This window comes from Branchiostoma floridae, chromosome 2, assembly GCF_000003815.2.
Source record: "Branchiostoma floridae strain S238N-H82 chromosome 2, Bfl_VNyyK, whole genome shotgun sequence".
Classification (NCBI taxonomy): Eukaryota; Metazoa; Chordata; class Leptocardii; order Amphioxiformes; family Branchiostomatidae; genus Branchiostoma; species Branchiostoma floridae.
Genome location: NC_049980.1, coordinates 910936 through 920760, shown reverse-complemented (window position 1 = coordinate 920760; position 9825 = coordinate 910936). Strand labels below are relative to the sequence as shown.

Genomic DNA, 9825 nt, shown 5'->3' with positions numbered 1-9825 from the left:
ATCGATCGGATGACGAGTCTGCGAGCTCTAAATTACGAGGAGGCATGGCCCTGACGGGAAGGGGGAAATTTGACATTTCTTCGTCGGCAGCAGGGTCATGCCTCCTCGTAATTTAGAGCTCGCAGACTCGTCGTCCGATCGATTTTCGCCTAATGTGAGGGGGGTATTAGCACTACGAATCGAGGACCGGAAAAAAGGCCTTAGGTCTATAGCATACTGGTACAAAGCTGACGATAATTTTAGACTTTATCAACACTCCAAATGCTTTGTGTAAACAATAATTGAAGTGAGACGTGATTTTCCACTCAATTTGACAATCGGAACAACAATCAGCGCTTTGTAATTCTGTGGGTTTTTCCTGCTCAACAACTGCCCCGGGTTTTTCCTGCAGCTGCTCAAAACAGTGGAGGTTAAGTACCGGTCACATACATCGCACGACGTACCTGCGACACCATATCCCGTATACTATAGTGACACGAGGCTCAAGTTTTCAACAACATCGACGATATCAGAACATGGTTTAATTCTATAAATCATCAGTAGAAAAAAAGGCTGTATGTAATGATGCCTGCCATCGGGATAAAAATCGCATGGCTATGAAGAAATTCTGAACATAAACAAAATCCAGTTCACTTGTTTTTTTGTTGCATGACGCTCCTCCTGACTTATTTCATCTACGATTTACCTGCGATTGACAAATGAGCACGCTTTATGATCCTAAAACACGATGACGTACGATTTTTGTGATCACGGCGATCACTGAGTGACAAGCGGCTGTCAGAGAATCCTGACAGTCAGAAATGAAAGCAGCAACAACAAAAACATTTTGATCTTTTCCATGTTCAATCCGCCCTAGCATCTGCTTGGAGAGGAAGAACCAAAATCAGCACAATACTGACATCGGATGTCCGTCAATTTCAGTGTTTCAGGAAACATCCCGCGTGACACATGCTTCGCATAACTGTGGCATACATCACAGAGATATACGCCAACTTTCCCCGCTACATCAACAAATCTATAAAGCTTCCTTTCCACACTTCCACATACTTCATGGTTAGTAGTGTCCACTGGGATGGAAGGCTACCAGCGGCCACCATTCCCCCGGAGGCTGGCAATCCATGGCACTGTCAGTTGTTTCTGAGAAGGAACAGCTACATTTTACTCTTGCTTGTGCCCAGTGCGGAGAGTAGACGCTTGGCATTTGCGAAACGAATTCGAGTTCACGAACAGGAAAGTTCAAAGGCATTGCTTAATCACCTTCGCCAGAAAGTGTTTAGATAGTGTTTCTCTCTCTCTCTCTCTCTCTCGCTCTTTCTCTCTCTCCGTTGTGGAAATGCTTAACTCGTGACTATAGAGTGGTTGATAGATTCGGGACAGAGAGTAATTGGTAGGTGTCGGCCCCCTAGCGACTCTTTTGAACTGCAGGGGAGGATTTTGTTCGAAACTTTCAAAGAGAATAACGCTATAAGAGGTTTACAGTTGGTCATGGGTTTGGCATATTTGTGACCTTCTTTTTGTCCAAATCAATTTGCCAGAAACAGGTAAAATCTGGGAAAATATTACATGTTACAATCGCTGAGGTCTTTTAAAAGTCTAATGTCCCGAAATATTTAACCCCACCGCCCCCATCCCCCCAAAAAAGATCACAATCAGCCCAAAGCAAAAACAAACAAACATCATACTTGACTTCTAAAGTGGGCTCTTAAAATTTACTAATAACACAAATTGCAGCATGTGATTGATAACGTGTCATGAAAAATGTACTTTGCACCCATTAACAAGTAACCACGTAGGCATTCCAACATATTTTCCAAGTAACCCGTATGGTCACACCCTGTTTAAGTTTACACTGTACTTGGGCAATGACATTTTAGATTTTCCACATCCAAGAAAGTTTTGAAAAATAATTCAAATTTCAAATAATATGTTTTTGATATTCTAAATATTACATTATGGGATCTTTACGTTCAATGACATGTTGAAACGTTCACATCCAATGTTATATATAACTCATTTAAAAAACGAGACAAATGCTAGCCTGATTGTTAATACTACATACCATGTGTGAAATAGATTAGATTCTTAGATTCTTAGATACTAGTAAATCATGTAGATAAACTGTTCTGTATTTATTGTATGTACAAGTTGCAATACACTGTATCCTCTACAGTTGTCATGCAATAAAGTTCTTCTTCTTCTAACAATATGAAATATGTTAAAAGTTTGCATCCAATAAAATGTTAAAACGTAAAAAAAAATGTATGTCTTTCCGGGTAGCGTGTCCTTTTACATGTCGTCAACCCTTTCAAACTATTCCTGAGAGAGACGCATTAATGTTCTGTACTTCCAGGTACACCTTTTAAAATTCTGGCAGACGTTCCGAGAAATTATGGTCAAACCCATTATAAATTTCCCAAGAGAAGTCTACAAAAAGAACCTGAGGTCCCAGCAAGTAAATTTTATGGACGACATCCTCTGCAGACCGCATAGATAATGAGAAAAAATGGGCGGAAAAAAAACAAGATGGGTAAAAAAAAACAAGATGGCTAAATTTTCAAAATAGACACTATAAACGTTGTAACTTGTAACAAGAGTTAAAGTGACAAAACAAAGCGAAGAAGTGTAGTAAAAGTGACACTAGTGTGGTGGATTGGTATTACGTACCAAGTTGGCAACTACTACTAGTTCACTCATGGCTTCAATAGTGGTACTACTTTTACAACTATCCAGCTGGTTTCACTTCAGAATCTATATCTGCAGTCATGACTATCTTGCTAATGTCACTTCTACAAGTACGATCATTAGGCTACAACACAACATACTTTCCCATTTTGCTACTTTATCGTCATGTTGAACATCTCCGGAGAAGAAAAAATAATTATTGTTTCTTTTTCTGAAATCAGGCAAAAATTAATGCGCGCGCTGATGTCATCCATAAAATTTACTTGCTGTGGCCTTACGTGGAACAACATGCAAAGATGTATGACTTGGACCTGTATGCGACTCTGTCCCATTGACCGGTGTTGTAACACGTTGCCTACACATTACAGGTAGCGCCATGAGACTGTTATCTTTATTTCCCAGACCAATCCTTGAGAGGATTTTTTATCGACACGTCAGTTGTAAAGAGGATTTATACTACAGTTTATTTCCCCACTCAGACCTTATAATCAGTCACAAACGAGTCCCGTGATGTTTTTTCAACGGCTGATGTGTGAGATATGGTCGTATAGGTGGGAAGACGACAACAGTGGCGAGAAAAACAAGCACTTATAACAGCAGTATCAGCAGTTTTTGTTATCAAACTGTGGCTCTTCAAGGAGTGTACTTTGCTACCATTGTCTTAGGCCATGTTGGTTGGAATGTATGGACGCCGTCCGCGCGCGCGTCAATTTTTGACCGTTTCTGAAATGATGAAAAAATGTACAAAGCATCTTCAAAACTAGCGAATATATGCCGTAGATTTAAAAAAAATGGAAAACGTTTATTCTTGTCACAGAATTCCAAGGTCAATTTCAAGGCCAAAAAATAATAAAACATGTGAAGAACATGGGAGAGAATAAAAACGAAGAATCCATTGTTCAGTTTACGATACTCTGTGTGTTGAGTCATTTTTTTAGCCTTCCTGATCACTAAGAATTCATTATGAAGGCAACTTTTTGAAAACCTTTATTCTTATTATGCTGTAGTACCAAGGTCACACACTAGGGGGCCCAAATTCGACGAGGCCCTCCGTTTTCTCAACCCCTATCCACATACGAAATGTCAGCTCAATCGAAAAAGTTATACTAACCACAAATATCCAGAAACACATACAAACTAGGAGAGGATCATATTCTTGATTAGAAGTACAACCACTGTACTACTACTACTACTACTACTACTACTACTACTACTACTACTACTACTACTACAACTACTACTACTACTACTACTACTACTACTGCTACTACTACTACTACTACTACAACAACTACTACTACTACTACTACTACTACTACTGCTACTACTACTACTACTACTACTACTACTACTACTACTACTGCTACTACTACTACTACTACTACTACTACTACTACTACTACTGCTACTACTACTACTACTACTACTTCTACAACAACTACTACTACTACTGCTACTACTACTACTACTACAACTACTGCTACTACTACTACTACTACTACTACTTCTACAACTACTACTACTACTACTACTACAACAACTACTACTACAATGTAGTTTCTGTATTACAATAGAGCACCTCACGTGTTGGAGTTTACGTACGTGACTTGCTGAATGTAGGCTCAGGTTAACAATGCGTTCCACTCAATTCAACCCATGGCCATAGAAGCACACGTCAAAGTTCAAATAACTGTCACAGTGTTAAGTTACTGTTTACATACCTCACTGCCATTTTAAAAATGAAAACCTAGAAATTTCGCCGACGATTTCATCATACAATGATTCATTTACATGTCCCGTTTTGTTGGAATATTTCGCTATTGTGTACACACATTTTCACACTACAGGTGACAGGGCAGGCTAAATGTGACTCTTTGTATGTAATTAACTTATCTAAAACAAACGTATAATACTCGTGGGCTAATATGCCCCCGGGGAAATTTTGCCCTGAGTTAAACAGCGAAAGATAATTTGAGGCCGCTTATCAACATATGGTAAGCGGGGCCATGTGACTTCTCCGGGCGAAGGGGCATGTGTGCGCGGTGTGTCTGGAGTTCAGTTTACCAAAAGATTCAGATTGTAACTTACTTTGTCAACATTCTAAGCATAGGTCAGCTTCTGTCTTTTTTTAATAGCTGACATTTTTAGTTGACGAGGAGCGCTGTAACATTCGCCAAACCCCGTAAAAATACACCGGTGTGCGTCAATAAACTGGGCGGACGAACTACCCTCCCAGCAACGTAGAGACAGCGACGAGCTACCGATGGCATTATTACCCTGCTTAACTACGTACAATGTGGATATTATAGAGACGGGGGTTTGGTATCCTGGCTACTGAAAGTTGCGTGTTGTTAGTTAATTAGAGCATTCCACAGTCACACCTTCATTCAGGAATTAGAGGGAAACTGAACGGTCCCTTAAACTTCAGTCGAGTCAGACTGAACTCACTTCCGGTTGCACAACTCTCGCGACATAATGAAACTTCAAGAGCATACATGGCACATTTAAACATACACTGAATTTCACAGGCTAGTTTTATGTTGAAAATATCAATTCCCATATCTAACAGGAAAAAAAGGTTGGGCATGGCAAACTTTTATTATCTCTTGCACAAATAGGAACCGGCAGTTTTGTGACGTCATGATATATGATACGCCGATATCGGTGACATAGCGCTTACCTCATCACACCAAGTGCAAACAGATTAAGATTGGAGGTCTCTAAATCATACTGTCGTACGCACATGTGCTGCGGTAATTAATGTACACCACGGTAGACTTTTCCTTTGTCTATTTACCTCAATTTTCTATCCGCCTTGTGGCCTTGTGACGATTATTTTACCGTGTAAAGTTGCCCTATCAATATCAAAATTATCAGTATGTGGTTACCGAGTGCTAGATAGGTAAAGGAACAAACACACCGAGAAGACTTTGTACATAAGATTGGGTAGTAATTAGTTTGAGAAAAATCACCTCTGACCGAATTATAACCACTTATGATATTGAGACTAAACTAAAGGGGAGGGGGGCGCCTCGCCACAAACTGGCCAATCGAGTTCCGGTTTAATTATTCGTAGCTTGTCAAAAACTTCACGCAAAGACTGAAAGAAGAGACAGCTACGGAAGGTGACGTGTTCCCTACCCACGTAGGAACAACAACCGTATGACTTGCAAGAATGCCGGGCATCCAACGGCGAAACAAATTATCACAGTAAGGACAAAAGGCCGTCTTGGGGAGGGGTGGAAGCTTCCAAGACGCATATCGTAGGACTTCTTACCTGCATCGAAAATAGCCTTGGCGACTCCTCCGCATAGGCCCAAGACTACGGCAACGACCGCCGCCGAAAACATAGCCCAGTGTCTTCTTGATACGAGTCACTTCCTTCTTGGCGACTGGAAGACCTTCTTGTTGTTGAGGAGCGTTGATCAAAAGCAGAAATGTCTTCTAGATCTGTGAGGCGTTGTTTTGAGGAAGTGAAGTTCCCCCCCCGACCACTGTGAGACAGCTGGATTCAATACTCGCCGCAAGGCGCAGCAACAGCATGCAAATAATAGTGGGGGCTGGCAGGGGAAGTCCAGTAGACATCATGGCGGAGTCTTGGCACAAAAGCCGGTGGGTGGAAGGGGGATCGTCCGTTTCTACTGGGGGAGGGGCGCAGGTATGGTAGTCACTACAAAACCTGAGATACTGAGACACTTGTAGATTTAAACTAAGGTTTGTGCTTAGAATTACACACTTTGTGAAACAGAAAAAATATTCACTCAAAAGGACTTTGTAATTTTACAGAAAATGGAGGACCACAAGAATAGCGGTAGTTTAGATTAAACGCCTATTTGATAAAATGCCTGTTTTTTTTTCAAATATTTACTCTACTCCGTGTTCATATGTAACGCTAATTTACCATTATCCGCAGGGTGACCTATATCCGTTGTTTAAATAGAAGGGAAATCAAGTCGACGATTGGTGGTTTCAAATTGCAAAATATTTTTTTTACAAATATTGCCATTTGAAACCTTTATCGGTCAACTTGACATTCCTAGACACCAACTTTTAAAAGAAAACGGATATAGGTCACCCTGCGGATAATGGTGAACTAGCGTTAATCCTGTAATTAATTAGGGCAAGGGTGAGTGAAGGACGGGTCAATGGCCCTCTGGTCAAACAAATATCCGGTGGTCACATTGTCAAATAAACCATTGTTTAAACTTTGTGGTGTATTGTTTTACCATTCGGAACTATTCGGAAGTTACATAAGATAACTCTGTTAGATGTTCAACATAGCAAGATTGAGTACACTGTAATTTGCCTTAAAATTTTGCCGTTAATGCAATGTTGATATGATTATATGGATGACATACACGCGCGCATAAATTTTCAGCCGTTTCCAAAGATACATTAAAAAAAAAAATTCAACTACACTGTAAATCATATAAAGCAACAGCAAATTGAGCAAATATATGCCACATAGTAAAATTTCATAGAATTGCAAGGCTTATTCCAAGGTCATAGAGGAAGATGTAACAGAACAAAAATGAAGGATCTATTGTTCAGTATACCATTCTCTGTGTTTTCAGTCATTTGTTCAGCCTTCTTGGCTGCTTAGATTTCATAATGAAGGCAATTTTTTTGGCAAATTCTTTTATTTGCACGCTCGCATTAGTTTTAGGGGTCCCACAGGATGTGATCCATATAATCAAATCAACATGGCCTAATATGGAAAAGAACGCGCAAATGAATATTCTAATATTGCCACAGAATCGACTACCCTGGCTTGAAGATAGATGATTACAGTATGGAAGCGGTGGGCGCTACTACTCGCTTCTTACATCTGCTTGGAAATTAATTGGGAGGTCTCTCATTAATACTGATCTGTGAAAAACGATAAGATTTTCCTCCCAATATCTGCTCGGAGATGACGCAATGGCGACTTAATCAGGGTGGAGTCTTGTATCGTGCGTCGTTAGCGGCTTATTCCGTGGAGAACTATATCATCATTATGTCTAAAAGACCCGTTTATTGACTCGCATATCATTGTTGGATTATTGTTTTTGTGTATGTGGGTTGACTACTCTTTCTTCGCAGCTAGGGGCTGAATTGTGAGGAGAATACAGTAGGTGGGGCTAAATCACAAGGGTCTGGAGCGAGCTGCCGTTCGGCGCCACTCAGGTGACCTCAATACGACAGTTATTGCCACAGGTGCGTCCAAAGAATGGTAGGTTTTGAACCACTCATCACACTGGGAAGGACCCCAACTCTTTTCGATAAGTGTGGTGGTTCTTAAACATACTCGAGGTGTGGCTTTCCTCAATTTAACGTCCTATCCGGGGGACGGTCTTAACCAAAACACCTGATCGAGGTCTACGATCGGCAAATGAAACTCCATTGCCGGCTTAGCTCCTTGGCCTGCTTTATGATATATATATATATATGGAATACAACACGGTGTATTCCGTATCACCCGAGGTACAAGCCCGACCCGCAGGAGGGCTGGGACCGAGGGTGATGCGGAATACACCGTGTTGTATTTTATTTATGTCAAACCCGCCAGAGAAAACACATATTTCGATGCGAAATGCACCAGAAGTTAAGAAAATGTTGTGCCCCCGAACAAGAGATTGTAACAACAGCAATTCAAACGTCCCAATCCGGTATTCGAATTTTCAACCGTGCCGCGTTCGGCACGTTCGAACTAGTTCGATTTACTCGATGCCGAAGCCTGTGTGATACAACTTAGAACCCGTGTGATACAGAAAGTTATCACACGGTCCGTAACACCTGTATCGAACGATGTCGCGACACAGGTATGACATAAACTATCTTATGTCATCAGCCGCCACGCCATGCCGAGAGTTCTATGCAGTTTTCTTTTCCTTCCGCGAGAGAAAGTAGTCCGTTCCATGACTCCGAGTGTCAACACCCCTCACAAGAAAGCTTGTCGCTGGAGTATACAGCTGCGTATCTTCTTAATTTCTTGTCATTCACAATATTTTAGCCTCCTTTTTTAGCTCATATACATTTTTGAACCGATTGTGTATCGTTTTCCAGTCACAAATACGACCCCAAATCAGGTGACTTTTGACGTAAATTCCCCTGTTGTTTTGAACCTGTTGTAGATGTCAAACCAACAGGAAATCTCCTGCGTATGAAAGAGCAAACCTTCTAGTTTCTGAAAGTATAAGATTTATCACAGATTTTTGAGACGTAATGCATTTGCCCCGATATTCCGTGAAGTCATGACATAATTTTGGTTCCAGAATAGAACGCACCGGGTTTGACAATTATCCAACCGGGACAGATCCTCTCTCCGTAAATCTTAAAGTTAATTACCGGAATTTCTTTACGGTGGTCCCTAGTTTATGAATTCCGAGTTTCAAGTCAATATACCAACCCGAAGTGATCTAAATCTAACTTCAAAATTTCTGACTGACTGCCGTAGCGAACAGCGCGCCGTTTTCAGACAGTTGTACGTTCCATGAACCCCGGGCGTCGGGACTACCTAACAAAAAGCTTGTCGCTCGAGTTTACAACTATGTACAATCAATATTTCATCACGTTCACAATTTTTAAGGTTTCTGTTTTACTCCTACGTACTTTTTAAACCGACTTTTACCTCTACCCGTTTGATGATATGATCTGAAATCAGTTGATTTTAGCGCAAGTTCCCCGCTGCGTTTTACCTCACAACAGATTTCAGAACGAAAGGAAATCTAGTGCGTAAAATGCACCGAAGTCTCTTCTTTCAGGTGGTATATGGCATATTATCAATTTCGAGGGCGAAAAAGGCTTAAATTTGAACCGCGCGAGGCCACCTCATCAGAGGCGTCCGAAAAGGAACGCCTCAGCGCTGGCATCAGTGCCCGTTCCACAGAGCGCACGCCGGACACGCACCATTGTATTTACGTACTAGTTACCGTAAAACTAAAGGCCCCCTCTCACTTGACGTGCGGCACGCTTGCGGCATTGCTGCGTTCGGAAGATGCTCAACGAATTTCAGAGATAAAGAACGAATTTTCTTACTTGTTGTGTATTTTGTGGTCTTCTATGTCACACTTTTATGTTTTGAGCTTAATCTGAATTATAGCAAACCGAGTATTGTGACATATGCGTTGTGCCTCATTCAAAAACAGTAATTACGTGAGAGCA

The 9825-nt window shown here is 41.1% G+C and overlaps 1 protein-coding gene across 1 annotated transcript in view; it reads right to left on the bottom strand.

The window, feature by feature from the left end:
• The window catches only part of LOC118409814 (insulin-like peptide receptor), a gene marked incomplete in the record, with an annotated part of 30047 nt that extends 23817 nt beyond the window's left edge, over positions 1-6230 (bottom strand). The window contains 1 exon segment of the mRNA XM_035811133.1: positions 5960-6230. Within this exon segment, the coding sequence (XP_035667026.1) occupies positions 5960-6032 (73 nt within the window).
• Between the last annotated feature and the right edge of the window lie 3595 nt (positions 6231-9825).